Source organism: Leopardus geoffroyi, chromosome A3, assembly GCF_018350155.1.
Source record: "Leopardus geoffroyi isolate Oge1 chromosome A3, O.geoffroyi_Oge1_pat1.0, whole genome shotgun sequence".
Lineage (NCBI taxonomy): Eukaryota > Metazoa > Chordata > Mammalia > Carnivora > Felidae > Leopardus > Leopardus geoffroyi.
The window spans coordinates 45,201,249-45,217,515 of record NC_059336.1 but is presented as its reverse complement, the minus strand read 5'-3'; the positions used below and the strand labels follow the sequence as shown (position 1 = coordinate 45,217,515).

The following is a 16,267-nucleotide window of genomic DNA, read 5'->3' as shown; positions in this document are numbered from 1 at the left end:
TTTCATGTGTTCTGAAATTCTATTAGATGCATAAATATTTAGGATTATTATATCCTTTTGACCTTTGTTATTTCTGGTAATATTCCCTGTTCTGAAATCCACCTTGTCTGAAGTGAATAAAGCTACTAGCTGTCTTGCTGTCTTTTAATTAGTGTTAGCATGCTGTGTCTTTTTGTATCTTTTAAATTTAAACCTATTTGTATCTTTGTATTCAACCTATTGTATCTTTGTATTTGTAGTTTGTATTTTTGTAGTCTGCATATAACCGAGTCTTCCTTTTTCATCTAATCTATTTCTGCCTTATATGATCTTTGGGATAGTCAATATACACCATATTTAATGTAGTTATCAATATGGTTAGGTTTAAGTCTGCCAACTTGCTATTTGTTTACTAGGTGTCCTTTTTCCATATTTTTGCCTTCTTTGTATTAGTTGTATACATCTTTTTAAGGATTTTATTTTTAAGTAATCTCTACATCCAACACGGGGCTCAAACTCACAACCCTGCAATCAAGAGTCACATGCACTACCAACTGGGTCAGCCAGGTGCCCCAGTTGTATATTTTTATGATTCCACTTTCTCTCTTCAGTAGGCTTATTAAGTATAACTCTCTGATTTTGATTTGTAACGTCAATATTTTTTTCGAGTTTATGGTATACATCTTTAGCTTATCACATCTACCTTTAGGTGATATTGTACCACTTCAGGTATGGTAGAAAAGCCTTCAAATAATATATTTACATTTCTCCCCTCTTGGTCTTTGTATTAGTCTTGCCATACATTTTTTACATTTTCTATATAAGCTCCACACTGTGTTGTTTTTATTTTTTTTAAATAATCAATTATCTTTTAAAGAGATACAAATAAGAAGAACAAAATCTTACACATTTATGTTACGATTTCCAGGGCTAGCCATTCCTCTGTGTAGATCCAGAGTTCCATCTGGTATCATTTTTCTTCTGTCTGAAGGACTTCAACATTTCTTGTAGTATGCGTCTGCTGTTAATGAATTTTTCCACTTTTTGTGTGTAGATGAAAATCTTTATTTTACCTTTATTTTTGAAAGATACTCATAGACATATAATTCTAGGTTGAAAGTTTATTTTCTGCCAGTTCTTTAAAGATGCAATGCATGGTCTTCCTGCTTGCACTGTTTCCAATAAGAAATCTGCCGCAATCATTATTTTGGTTCCTCTTTTCCCAACTTGTCTCCCCACCCCCCATTCTGCTTGCTTTTAAGATTTTCTCTTTTTCACTGGTTTTCCATGATTTGATTATGATGAGTTTTGGTCTAGTTGTCTTAGTATTTCTTGTGCCTGCTGTTTACTGAGCTTGTGTCTATGGGTTTACTGTTTTCATAGAATCTAGAATGTGTTTAGTCCTCATTTCTTCAAATATTTTTTTCTGTTCCAACTGCTCTCTCTTCTTCTTTATGGACTCTGATTGCACACATATTAGCTACTTATTAACCCAAAGCTCACTGATACAATGATCTTTTTTATTTTTTAATTCTCATTTCTGTCTCAAGTTTAGTAAGCTTTTTTTCTGCGATGTTTAATCTATGGTTAATCCAGTGTATTTTTCATCTCATGAATTGTAGTTTTTATGTCTAGAGGTTTTATTTAGGGTGTTTTTTATATCTTCTATGTCTCTCGATGACCTTTGAAACTTAGTTAGAATAACTGCTTTAATGTTCTTGTCCACTAATTCTAACATCTGCTTCATATCTGGGTTAATTTCAATTGGATGAGTTATCTCCACCTTACGCATCATATATTCCCAGTTTTTTGAGTGCCTGCTAATTTTTTGTTGGATTCCAAACACAGTCACTTAGATTAGTTGGGTGTTAGATAATTTTGTACTCCTACACCTATTCTTGAACTTTGCTCTGGGATTCAGTCACTTGGGAGCAGTTTGATGCTTTCAATTCTTGCTCTAAAGATAGGTTAGACATGACTGGAGCAGTGCTCTGTCTAGAACTAATTATTCCCTACTACGGATGCAGGCAAGACTCTTCTGTGCACTCTCCCAGTGCCTTGTGGGTCCTAAGGTTCTCCAGTCTAGCTGATGGGAACAGGCACTAGCTCCAGCTTTGGATGAGCACTGGCACTGTGAACTCTACTCCTTTGAGGAGGTTCTATCCTCAGCCTGACCTTCACTATTTCCTTACATGACTGTGCTGATCAGTCCTCAACTGAATACACAGGGGTGACCCTCTGCTGGTATCTAACGTCTCTGCGCAGCTCTCTCCTCTCTGGTACTCGGTCCTGCAGACTTTAGTGGCTTTAGTCTCCATGGATTTACAGATCTGCCTCCTCAACTCAGAGAGTCCATCAGGTTCCCACTGGGTTCTTCTGCCCTGTGCCGTGGCCTCAAAGTCTCCCAAGACAGGAGGCTGGGGCAATTGGAGAGCTCATCTGGCTTATTTTCCATCTCTCAGGCATCACTTTCCTTGGTTACCTGATAAGCAGTGTCTTAAGAACTGTTATTTCATACATTTTGGCCACTTTTTGGTTGTTTCTATAGGAGAATAAATCTGGTCTCTGTTACTCCATTTTTGCCAAAATTAAAAGTTCTTTGTACTAAGTTTCTTTTTCTTTTTTTATTATTAATTCTATTCATCAGCTTCATTTCCCTCAACTTAATCCATGTCATACAACCTTCTTTAAAAAGGTTCAGGTGTCCCTCATTCCCCTCCTCTGGGATGCTTCCCATCCTCCTTCCCACATAGTGAATTAGGGCTTTCATCTCCCCCACTGAGTACACTCAGACATAGCAGAGTGCCTGACCATTGTGCATGCCCAACCTCCATTCAGAAAATAAACCAGCACTTGAAATATAACAGCCAACCAGCTACAGGTTGGGTCCTTTTGTGGTCTGGGGCATAAGAATGCATTTTCCGCAGAGACAATGTGGAAATCTGGGAGGACAAGCCAGGTGGCCTAGTGCTAAGATAAAAGTCCTCCCTCCATCCTCCTGTTCCCAAGATTTTCTTTGCACGAGTTGATGGGCAAGGGGGAATACTGTTTCACCCAAGGCTGAAAAGGAGAAAAAAAAAAGAGAGTTGGAGGCTGAAGTCCAGAAACAATGGCTTAGCACCTGCCCCCCATCCTGGGCTCAGGAGGGGTTCTGGGCCCAGCTGGACGGAGAAGTCAGGCAGACCAGAAGCTGAAGGAGTGTGTAGGGAAACACGCCTTGGGATTCTGGCCACACACAGTGCTGATGTAGGACTAGGCCAGCAACATTAGCCTGTTTAAAAGGGAGACCATTTTCCTGTCCCACCCACTAGGTGAGGCCTTATTCCTAAGGACACAAGAGACATGCCCTAAGTTCCTGCAGGAGTATGTGAGGACCCAGAGCCTGATAAATTTGTCCATTTATACCACAGTAGTATAATCCACTATAAATATAATCCAGTAATATATAAATATATAATATATATTACATATAAATATAATAATTATATAATATATATAATTATGATAAATATAATTGTATATTTATAATATATAATTATTATATTAATTAATATTAATTGATATTAATATATTGTTTTGTATTACTATAATTACAATAAATATAATATATAATAATTATATGTATAATATATGTGTGTGTATATGTGTGTGTGTGTGTGTGTGTATATATATATATATATATATATATATATATATATATATATATATATAAAATCCAGTATAAATCCAGCCAATGACTGGATCTGTTGGCTTGTCCGCCATTTCCTATGTAATCTATTACGTGGCTGACTGGCCTCCTTTGGTGTGGGTCTAACTCCTTCTTTAGGTTAGGGTGGCAGCAGCACATGCAGAACTCTGGCAGCAGTAGGGTGCAGGTCATCCTGGAAGCAGGAGGGTGCAGGTGGTGGTGGGGCTCCTGCTGAGGCCAAAGACAAGTGGAGCCAGTGGCTCTCCAGGAAGCTGTGTTGGGCATCTCTATAGCTTCCAGGAAAGAAAACAGGGCCTCATCTGACTATGTGGGCAGTGTATAAGTCTCTTCAGTATGTCTGGATTTTCTACCTGGCTTTAAATGAGCAGCTTCATCTGCCTCAGCCTCCTGAAGTTAGGGAATGGGTGAGAAGGGAGGAAGAGCAAGGATGAAACTCCATTCTGACCTGTATTCTTGAAGCTAGCGGTGAGGCTCTGATTTGTCTGTTATAAACACGCACCCAGTATTTCCTCCTGCCTGCTGTCTCCCTGGTTTAGTGATAGTGAGACCTTTTCCACATCAGATCACAACTTCTTGATGATGAGCCTAGCACCAAGAACGCCCCTGACCCCACAACACAGACAGCTCCTAGGCCCACCCCGGGGCCCCAGGCGTGGGTGAATGACCCATCCATTACCTGAATGCTTTCCATGGTCTCTGGAATGACTTGTTCCTGTGGCTCCTCCGCTATTTTCAGGAAACTGTGGCTGCTACTACTGAGCTTAGCATCTTTGAGAGAAAGAGTGGCATGAGGATAGACAATAGACAATAAATATCTGCACAGTCACAGGACGTTGAAGACAGCATGGTAATTAATGTGTTTCTAAAATGTAGCACATCTTAAGAACTGTAGTGCAGAGGGAAGTACCATGAGGTGGGAAGCATAGCCCACCCCAATTCTGACCTCACAGTGCCCTTATGCATGTGATGGAGATAAAATGATACCTGCCCCTATAGGAGCTGTGGGAGCAAAGTGATGGCAGCGATAGGCCTGGCCTTGTAGGCCTGGCCTTGCCCACAGGGGGCCCTCACCCTCGAGGTTCCTGAACCACTAGTCTTTTCATGGGAACCCCCTTTCAAGTTTACAAACAATCGATTAGCAACTTTCTGGGTAGCAGGCTTTGAAATGATTTGGAAACCTGGGCGCTGAAAATTAACATAAGGGCTGCTTTCTGTTTGTTTTTTTTTTAAATTTTTTTTTTTTCAACGTTTATTTATTTTTGGGACAGAGAGAGACAGAGCATGAACGGGGGAGGGGCAGAGAGAGAGGGAGACACAGAATCGGAAACAGGCTCCAGGCTCTGAGCCATCAGCCCAGAGCCTGACGCGGGGCTCGAACCCACGGACCGCGAGATCGTGACCCGGCTGAAGTCGGACGCTTAACCGACTGCGCCACCCAGGCGCCCCACTTTCTGTTTGTTTGAAAATATTATAGCATGCAGTCGGACAGTGGCCACTATTTTCACTTCTCTACTTTCTAAGGAGGAAAGTACTGTTTTAACTGTTCTGGAAAGTCAATAATCAGGGTAGTGTTTGTGTATTTAACCTTCACTAAAAATTACAGTAGGAAAAAAAACTTTCCCATTTTGTCTACAGAGCTTTTATCCCCCTCCTTTCACTCCCTCCTCCTTCTGCATTCTTGTTTTTCTTCCTGCCCATCTTCCTTCTCATCCTTCGAATTTCTCTTCCTGTCTCTCTGCCCCTTTCTCTCAACCACTCTCTTGTTGATCTTTCTTCTCTTCCCCCTCCTCCTCCCTCCGTTCTCCCACCTCCTCCTTTCTGGTTTGCCCTGTGTCTGCTTCGCTGGAGACTCTCAGCTCTGACAGCTGTTCACAGACGCCCTGGGAGGTTGTGCCCAAGGGCTGCCCCTCCACGCTGCCAGCATGGGCCTGCCCCTCCGTTTTCTTGTTTCTAATGGTCACATCAGACCTCATGGGGCCAGAGGTAGCCTATCCTCTCTGCTCCCTCCTCTCCCACTCTGCTCTTCCAGTGCCAGTCAGGGCAACGGCCCCTGCAGATACCTCTCAACCCCCAGTCCCCAGATTACGGCACACCTTTTACTTACTTCTGGCAAAGATGTAGCTGAGTGAAACAAAATGAAATTCTAAGAGAAAAATTAGATGCCCAGGGAAGTGTAAAGGATATAGATAAAGAGGTACATAATATTGAAGGTAGGATGACTGAGAATCATATCCCAGCATTAGGGGTAGCTCTTTTGGCATGGAGAGAAAATCTGGAAAGAGGAGCAAAGGACCTAGAATCCCTCTTCTGAAGAAACATGCCATAGGGAATGTCTCAAGTCTCTAACTCCTGAATATGTGCTACTCCCTGCAAAGCTTTTCAGAAAGTCTATACAGCATTCTCATGATGACAAGTCACATGCTTTTTATGTTAATTTACTTTGTAGTTGAGATATAATGTGCATACGGTAAAAATGCGTGAATGTCTACATATACCTACTCCCATGTAACAATCACTTAAATAAATACCTAAAGCATTCCCAGCACCCAGAAGTTTCCCTGATCCCCCTGTCCAGCAATATAGTACCTAAAGGCAGATGCTCTTCCGTCTTATACCATCGATCTGTTTTGTTCAGCAGCAAACTTTTTGAATTAAAAAACATATATATCAATAACTCCCTATTCTTAAGTTCTACTTTATTTTTTAAAAGACAGCTTTTTTTCTATTTTGTTTTAAATTTGAAGAACTACCCCCCCTAAAAAACAACATACCAGATCTTTGCTGTGCCTATATTTCTTAAAAAAAATTTTTTTTAACATTTATTTATTTTTGAGAGACAGAGACAGAGCACAACCAGGGGAGGGGCAGACAGAAAGGGAGACACAGAATCTGAAGCAGGCTTCAGGCTCTGAGCTGTCAGCACAGAGCCCAATGCGGGGCTTGAACTCACAAACTGTGAGATCATGACCTGAGCCGAAGTCGGATGCTTAACCAACTGAGCCATCCAGGTGCCCCCCTATATTTCTTCTATAATTAGGACAAAATTACCAAAAAGTAAGAAACCTTAAAGAATGGATTAGATTCGCTATGAGCTGATAATCCCAGTGACTTCAGTGTTTTATAGTCTAATGATCATGAGACAATTACCAACTACAACAGCTAACTGTCTTGGCTAAACTGTCGTGGGGTATTGCAACTTATTAGCAAGCAGTGGCCACACCGTCCCCAGACGTGGCTGCATTTCAGAACTGGGTGAGGTGAGGCAATATCTCTTGTTCTTGTGTCTCCAGAGTTTTGTGAGGTTTAATTAGTTAATGTTGATTATGTGTCCTGAGATTCTCAAATGTGAGGTACTATCCCATGGAAAAGTCAAGGCACTGGTATTATATAACACACAACTAACACCACCACTGAGGCTGCAAATTTAACCATTATTTTATTGCTTCCACTACCTATGCAGCTTAGAAATTACAAACTAGTGAGAGTAGAGGCACCATTTTCTATGTTCCTGCTCTTGAGATTGCTAAAATGGGATGGGTTTACCATGGAGCTAATAAAGCTGGAGGTTCAGGCCTCCTCTCCCAGTAAAGGCCCCTCCCATGGCACAGCATCTACTATTGCATTCATAATTTTACATTTGTTTTCTCAAAGAGGGCTCTCAAATTGTATAGACTTTGGGTCCCACAAGACCTGGATCTGCCCTGCTCTTTACCCAATAGTGATAGTACACGTGGAAAGCTAACTAGTACATTTTGATGGCTGCAGGAATAAATAATAGTAAAAAATCTGGTGGTTTTTAACGTTTTTTAAAATATAGACCAAAACTCCCAAGAAAAATTTTTTAGTGAAATGAAACAAACGGATTCTAAAAGAGTAAATATGAAAAATAAAGAATAAATATGGAGAAATAGTTTTTAAGACATTTTAAGAAACAGTCAACAACAAAATTTTAAGAAATAAGAACAAAAAGTAGGCCAAATTTCCTAATGAATATTAAGACATGTTATAAAGCCATAGTTAATGTGTTATTCAAGTAGGAACAGAACTGAATGGAATTCAGAAAAGAGCCAGACAATTATAAAATGCTGACATATGTTAAAGGTGGCATTTCAAATTGGTGAAGAAAGAATAAACTATGTAATAAATAGTACTAGCTCACCATATGGGAAAAAATTAATTTGAGCCCCTATTTCATTTTATACATAAAAATCACTTCCAATACATTAACAGGTTTATTATCATTATTATTATTATTATTATTATTATTATTATTATTATTTTGAGAGAGAGAGAGAGAGAGAGCGCACATGCACAAAAGTGGGGGAGGGGCTAAGGAGAGGGGACAGAGGATCTGAAGTGGGCTCTATGCTGACTGCACAGTGGGGTTCAAACTTATGAACTGTGAGATCATGACTGAGCTGCAGTGAGATGCTCAGCCGACTGAGCTACCAAGGTGCCCCTTTAATTTTTTTAAAAATATGTTTGAGTTATAAGAGAATAATCTGTGATCTCAGTGGTGGAGAAATTCTTCCTTAAAAATCCTTCTGCAAAAGGGTGGAAGTCATGAAAGCAAAATACTTTTTATTTATTTATTTTTGTGTGTATGCCAGGCATTTTTATTTTACTTTAAGTTTTTATTTTAATTCTAGTTATTTAACATATATATTTGACCACATCAAAATCTAAAAGGTCTGTCAAAAGTACCCTTAAAAGAAGTTTTTTTTAAAAAGTAGATACAGGGAGGGGTACCTAAGTGGCTCAGTCAGTTAAGCATTCAATTCTTGATTTTGGCTCAGATCATGATCTCACAGTTATGAAATCAAGCCATGCATTGGGCTCTGCACTGGGCATGGAGCCTGTTTAAGATTCTCTTCTTTTCCCTCTGCCCCTCCCTTGCTCGCATGTACACATGCACATGCTCGCTCTCTCCTCTTTCCCCCCAAAGTAGATACATAGAGAAAATATTTGCAACACACCTCATGGAATAACTGAATTACAGAAAGGAGAAACAACCCATTAGGAAAGGCAATGAATGTCCAGGAAATTTAAATGACCAATAAACACATAAATGTGTTCATTCTCAATATTGTTCAGAGAAATAAAATTAAAACAATGATCTCTCCTTTCACACCTATCAGATTGTCAAAAGTTTAAAAGGCTGACACTGAGTATGAAGAACTGTGAAAGGGTCTGGAGAAAGACCACTGGTTTGGCCATGTTTGGTGGCCATGTGACTACTTCCACGCCCAGCAAGAAGAACTCCAGAAACAGAGCCTATGAAAACTTGCAAGGGATCCAAGGAGACATGCGCTGGGATGTTCACTGCAGCACCCTTTGCAATAACAAAAGAGCAGAAACAATTTAAGTGTCCATCTAAGAACAAATATGGCACATTCCATGCAGTGGATGGAATACTACCCCGAAGGTAAAAGGAGTGTCTTATACCTATGTGTACCAACATTAGATCTCAAAGAGTGAAGAAGCAAATATCAAAATATCACATACCCCAAAGACACCATTTATATAAAAAAAAAACCCACTGCCACAAAAGGGTAGTGTTTCTTCTATCAATATATGGACTTCATATAAAAGTATAAAAGAGTGGGGCCCCTGGGTGGCTCAGTTTGTTAAGTGTCCGATTCTTGATTTTGGCTCACATCATGATCTCATGGTGGGAGAGAGCCTTGTAGTGGACTCTGCGCTGACAGCACAGAGTTTGTTTGGGATTCTCTCTCTTTCTCTCTCTCTCTCTCTCTCTCTCTCTCTCTGCACCCCTCCCCTGCTCATAAGCTCTCTCTCTCTTTCTCAAAATAAATAAATAAATGTTTTTTTTTTAAGTATAAAAAAGAGGTCCGGGTGAACACACACTAAATTTTTTATAATGGCTATTTCTGGGGAGGAAAGGAAGAACCAGACTTGGAGGTGGTTCAATGGGAACTCAGCTTCAATTGCATTATTTTAATTTTTCAAAGAAGGACAGTTTCATGTGTTACTAATGCAATCAAGATTTTTTAAATGTCCAATTAAATTATTAAATGTCCAAAATATTTGTCCAATGTGTTACAAAATAGCCATTTTTATTTATTATTATAATACTACAAATGGTTTCAAAAAAGCCTGCCACATGAATTTAAATCATTTAATTTTAAGAAGGGGAAAGATTAGAGGTTCAAGTTAAATCATTCCACTAAACTTCGACGAGTTGCAAGCACTTTGAGATTCTCAGAGTAATGAATAAGATGTAGGCCCTCATATTCTACGAGGCTCACAAGCGATCACATACACACACACATACGCACACACACCCTTATCTCTCTGTGTGAAAGCTGCTAAAGAAGGCATATGAATAAAGCACACAGTGTTCATTTATTTATTCATTCATTTAAAAATTTATATTTCACACCTACCATCTGTTAGACATTAACATTCTAGGGGTTTCAGCAATGAACAAGACTAACTTGCACTGCCAAAGCAAGTTAGTTAGTGAATGAGAAAACATTAAGTTATGATAGATGACATGTAGAAAATGAGACCCCAGGTGCTGCTTTAGATTGAGTGGTTGGAGAAGTCCTTCCAAACATTTAAGCTGAGACCCGAAGGCTAAGAAGTAGCCTTGAGACAGTAAAAGAGAATGTAAATGGGGAGCCTGGGTGGCTCAGTCGGTTGAGCCTTTGACTTCAGCTCAGGTCATGATCTCACAGTCCATGAGTTTGAGCCCCGCGTCAGGTTCTGTGCTGACAGCTCAGAGCCTGGAGCCGGCTTCAGATTCTGTGTCTCCCTCTCTCTCTGCCCCTCCCCTGCTATGCTCTGTCTCTCTCTATCTCAAAAATAAATAAAAACATTAAAAAAAAAGAGAGAGAGAGAATGGAAACAATGAGTAGACAACTCTTTCTAGGAGTTTTGCTGAAGAGCAAAGACTTCCTTATTTCTTGACAGTTTTCCTTCCTTGATTTGCCTCTGATCCTGTGATCTTCTTTGTAATTATGTTACTTTCCTGGGGCTGCTGTGACAAATTACAGTCACCTGGTAGCTTAATGATAGAAATGTATTCTCTCACAATTCTGGAAGATAGAGTCCAAAATCAGTATCCGTGGGCAGAAATCAAGGTGCCAGCAGGGACACACTCCCTCCAGAGATTTGGGAAGAAGCTGTTCCTGCCGCTTCTAGCTTATAGTGGCTGTCAGCATCCCTTGCCATGTGACCACATCACTCCAATCTCTGTCTCTATGGTCACAATGCCTCTTCCTCTCTGTCTGTATTATCTCCCCCTGTCTCTTTCTCTCTCTCTTTTTTTTTTTAATTTATTTTTTTTTTCAACGTTTATTTATTTTTGGGACAGAGAGAGACAGAGCATGAACGGGGGAGGGGCAGAGAGAGAGAGGGAGACACAGAATCGGAAACAGGCTCCAGGCTCTGAGCCATCAGCCCAGAGCCTGATGCGGGGCTCGAACTCACGGACCGCGAGATCGTGACCTGGCTAAAGTCGGACGCTTAACCGACTGCGCCACCCAGGCGCCCCTGTCTCTTTCTCTCAAAAGGACACTCGTGATGGGATGTCAGGCCCCTGAGATACTCTAAAACAAACTCCTTATCTAGAGATCCTTAATCACACCTACAAATACCTTTTCCCCAAAAGTAAAGTAATATTTACAGGTTCCAGGGATCAGAATGTGAGCATCTTTGGGGAGGTAATGTTTCAGTGTACCTCAATGGGCACCTGTTGCTGAAGGAGTACTGTGACCATCCAAATACTTACTAGGAAGGTCAAACTCAACTTGCCCAAATCAAAATCACAGCATCTCCATCAAATAATTAATTCACTCTTACTATTCCGATATTGCAAAGTGGTTCCACCATCTACCCAGTTTCTGCAGTCATCCTTGATTTTTCCCTTTTCCATAACCTTCCCTCTCCATATGTAGTAAAACATCAAATTCAATTAATTCTCCAAAATATGTCCCAGGCTTCATCCATAATCAATGTTCTGGTTCAGTCCCTCCTCATCTCTTTCCTGGACACTCCAGTGACCCTTGGAAAGTCTTCCTGTGAACCAGAAGTTGACCATGGGTTTCTTTCTAGTTGAAAATTCCTCATGGATCAGCTTCAGGTATGTTGTGAATAGATACAATCTAATCTCCTTTGCAAGGCATGTAAAACCTTGTCTTCCCTCAATCTTCTGTCCTGCTCCATCTCCTGTCACTGCCTCACTTAAAGCTCTAGAAACACTGAAATTGTACTTTCCCCTAATAAGCCATGGTTTCTAATACCTCCTTATTTTGTACATTTTGTTCCCTCTACTAGGAAAATCTTTCTGCTTATTCACCTAGAAAGCTCCAATTAGTTTTTGAAGTTTTGACTCAAAAGCTTTTTGTGTGTGAATTCTATGCTGATGCTCTCAAGATGACTTAGGTGTAATTCTGCTACAGTCCCACCACAATTTTCTAGCCTTCAAAACACTTCACTTTTTGTAAATTAATTTGTCCTGCATATTTATCCTGCCATTAGACAGTACTAGACTCACCATGTACTAGACTATAGACTAGGTTCCTAATGTCTACTATATGGGAAGTACTCAGTGTTTACTGAATGGCTGAATGAACAGCAAGAGGCTGATGATAAAGTTCACAATGATACAAAGAAAAACACTAGGCAGGCTGCATTAAAGGAAAAGAAAGGACTTTTTTCTTACTTTTCAAGGAAACTTTTCCCAACTGGACTGCAGTGCAGACTCCACACCATACAATATTACGAACTTGAGCTTAATTCCCTGGTAATCCCCATATCATTGTCTTTTTTTTTTTTTAACTTTTTTAACATTTATTCATTTTTGAGAGTGAGAGAGACAGCCTGTGAGCAGGGGAGAGGCAGAGAGAGAGGGAGACAGAATCTGAAGCAGGCTCCAACCTCTGAGCTGTCAGCACAGAGTCAGACGCAGGGCTCAAACTCACGGACCCGTGAGATCATGACCTGAGCTGAAGCGGGATGCTTAACTGACTGAGCTACCCAGGCACCCTTCCCATGTCATTGTCTTGAGATGAGACCATAGGTTTTAGCCTCCTCCAGGCTAAATTGGAGTTTGTGTCTCCAATAGAAGAGGAGAAAGAGGTCATGATCAAAATCATTAGCATTATTCTTTTTTGTGGGAATAAGGGTTGAAATGATGATGCTGGTTTTTTACCCTCCCTGTATTTAGGCCCTTGCTATGTAATTTCCTCTCCCTCTGATTCTGGGGTCAGCTGTGTGATCTGCTTTAGATAAAATAATGTGTATTAGTTCAAAGCCTAGACCTCAAGAGGCTTTGTGTGTTTCCACCTGGTCTCCTGCACCTTTGTGGTCACCATAAGAACTTGCCCAATCTAGCCCGCTGAAAGGATGAGAGGCACATAGAGCAGAGCCAAGGCCAGCCTAGATCAGCCAATAGGCAACCAACCCTAAGTCATGTGAGAAGACCCAGCCAAGATCAAGAAAGCTGCCTAAATAACCCCAGTTGTATCAGCAAAACATCCTTATTGTGGTATGCCACTGTGGTTTGGTAGCTGTTTGCTGGCAGCACCAGTGTGGTAATGGGTTATTGATGTAACCATGAAAGATAATAGAGAGAATTAACCAAATCCTGAAGCTGGTTCTTTGAAAATACTAATTAAATTGACACTGGTGAGATTAAGAAAGGAAAAGACATAAATAAATAGTACTAGTAATGAAACATAAAAATACAGGTGACATCTATTAAGTAAGGTGTTAGATATAAATCCATAAGAACATTAAATATAAATGGACTAAATATTCAAATTAAAAGATAACAGTTGCCACTCTAGATTATTATACCTGGGTGGCTCAGTCGGTTAAGTGTCCAACTTCAGCTCAGGTCATGATCTCACAGTTTGTAAGTTCGAGCCCCATGTCAGGCTCTGTGCTGTCATCTTAGAGCCTGGAGCTCCCTTCAGATTCTGTGTCTCTCTCTGTGCACTTTCCCTGCTTGTTCTCTGTCTGTCTCTCTCAAAAATAAATAAAAATTTAAAAAATTAAAAAAAAAAAAGAACACTTGGGGCACCTGGGTGGCTCAGTCGTTTGAGTGTCTGACTTCGGCTCAGGTCATGATTGTGCAGTTTGTGAGTTTGAGCTCTGAATTGGGCTCACTGCTGTCAGCATGGAGCCTATTTTGGATCCTCTGCCCCTCCCCCCTCTCTGCCCCTCCCCTGTTCATGTTCTCTCTGTCTCAAAAATAAACATTAAAAAAATAACACTTAAACTCTATGCTGTGTATAAAGGGCACATCTAAAATGTAATGAAATAGGAAGAACGAAAATAAAAGGATGGAAAAAAGATACGGTATGCAAATATGAATCAAAGAAAGCAGGTATGGCCATATTAAAATCAGAAAAAGTAGACTTTAGGGGCACCTGAGTGGCTCATTTGGTTAAGTGTCCGGCTCTTGATTTCGGCTCAGGTCATGATCCCAGGGCCATAGGATTGAGGCCCATGTCAGGCTCCGCACTGAGCATGGAGCGTGCTTAATGTTCATCTTCTCTCTCCCTTTGCCCCCTCCCCCACTCAAGTGCTCTCTCTCTTTCTCTCTCTCTGTCTCTTAAAAAAAGAAAAAACAAAAAAGTAATTCTAAGGCAAAATAATATCACTAGAGATGAAGAGGACACGTTATAACTGATTTTTTTTTTTTTTTTTTGGGACAGAGAGAGACAGAGCATGAACGGGGGAGGGGCAGAGAGAGAGGGAGACACAGAATCGGAAACAGGCTCCAGGCTCTGAGCCGTCAGCCCAGAGCCTGACGCGGGGCTCGAACTCACGGACCGCGAGATCGTGACCTGGCTGCAGTCGGACGCTTAACCGACTGCGCCACCCAGGCGCCCCTATAACTGATTTTTTTTAATTCAAAGAAGATATAATTTAAAAATTATGCACCTAATAACACAGATTCAATATACATAATGAAAAATGTTAGACTCTGAGGAGAAATCAGTATGTCCACAATCAAAGCAGGGGATTTTAAGACACATCTCATTAATTGATCAAATAAGTGATGAAGTCAATAAGGATAAAATATTTGACAACATTATCAAACGTGACTGATTCATATAGAACCCTGCATCTAACAACTACAGGATAGTCTTTTCATGGACCCAAGGAACATTTTCAAAAATTGACCATATGTTCAACAAAGTTTAAAAGATTAAGATCAGAGTAGGTTCTGTGACTTCAATGCAATTAAACTAACACACAGTAATAAAAAGATAACTAGAACATCCCAAATGGATAAAGAAAATGTGGTATATACATACAATGGAAAATTATTCAACCTTGAAAAAGAAGGAAATCCTGCAATATGTTAACAACATGGATGAACCTTGAGGACGTTATGTCAAGTGAAATAAGCCAGTCACAGAAGGACAAATACTGCATGATTGCACTTATATGAGGTACCTAAAACAGTTCTACTCATAGAAGCATAGAGCAGAATGGTGAAGCCAGGGGCTGGGAGGAGAGGATAATGGGGGGGGGGGGGGAGCCGGTTGGCTGCTATTCAACAGGTATAAAGTTTCAGTTATCCAAGATGAATACATGCAAGAGATCTGCTGAACAACACTGTGGCTACAGTTAACAAAACTGCATTGAACACTTAAAAAATTTAAGAAGGTAGTTTTCATGTTAAGTGTTCTTAACACAATAAAATAAAATAAATACATAACAGAAAAAGAGGGAAAGCACATTAGACCATGCAAGCTAAATTTGTGATCACACAAAATCAAGATGTTAGATTGATCCAGAAGATCACTCCATTCCAAAGGGAAAGTTTTCATCCCACAAGTTTGGAGCAAAGGACCCATGGGCAACATGGCCGAAGGCAGGGCAGACAAAGGTGGTGGTGAAGGGCCTGGGAAGCTGCCAGAGCAGGTAGAGGAGGAATCCCAGGTTTTGCACGGAACTGGCCACTGTAAGTGGTTCAATGTGCAAATGGGATTTGGATTCATCTCCATGATAAACCGAGAGGGAAGCCCCTTGGATATTCCAGTCGATGTGTTTGTGCACCAAAGCAAATTATTCATGGAAGGATTTAGAAGCTTAAAAGAAGAAGAACCAGTGGAACTCACATTTTAAAAATCTTCCAAAGGCCTTCAATCAATACGGGTAACTGGACCTAAACCACCCCTGTTTAGGAAGTGAAAGAAGACCCAAAAGAAAGACACTACAAAAAAGAAAAACAAAGGGAGATAGGTCACTCTCCAGAAATGATTAGGGCCAACATACAACCCCTTCAAAAATAAGACTGTTCGGGGTGCCTGGGTGGCTCAGTCAGTTATGCATCCGACTCTTGATTTCAGCTCAGGTCATGGTCATGGTTCATGGGATGGAGCCCTGTGTCAGGCTCTGCACTGATGGTGTGGAGCCTGCTTGGGATTCTCTCTCTCACCCTTTCTCTACCCCTTCCCCACACTTGTGTTCTCTCTCTCTCTCAAAATAAATAAATAAGCATTAAATACATACATACATACATACATACATACATAACAGATATCCCCATATGTTTGAGAATAAATATTCTTTTAAATAATTTATGGGCCAAAG

The 16,267-nt window shown here is 40.5% G+C and overlaps 1 protein-coding gene across 4 annotated transcripts in view; it reads right to left on the bottom strand.

Annotated features, from left to right (window-relative positions):
• Positions 1-16,267, bottom strand: part of CFAP61 (cilia and flagella associated protein 61) — a 283,106-nt gene that overhangs the window by 194,591 nt on the left and 72,248 nt on the right. For all 4 annotated transcript variants that reach the window (XM_045445447.1, XM_045445448.1, XM_045445449.1 and 1 more), the window contains exon 9: positions 4,365-4,456. In XM_045445447.1, the coding sequence (XP_045301403.1) occupies positions 4,365-4,456 (92 nt within the window). The remainder of the gene's footprint in view (positions 1-4,364; positions 4,457-16,267) is intronic.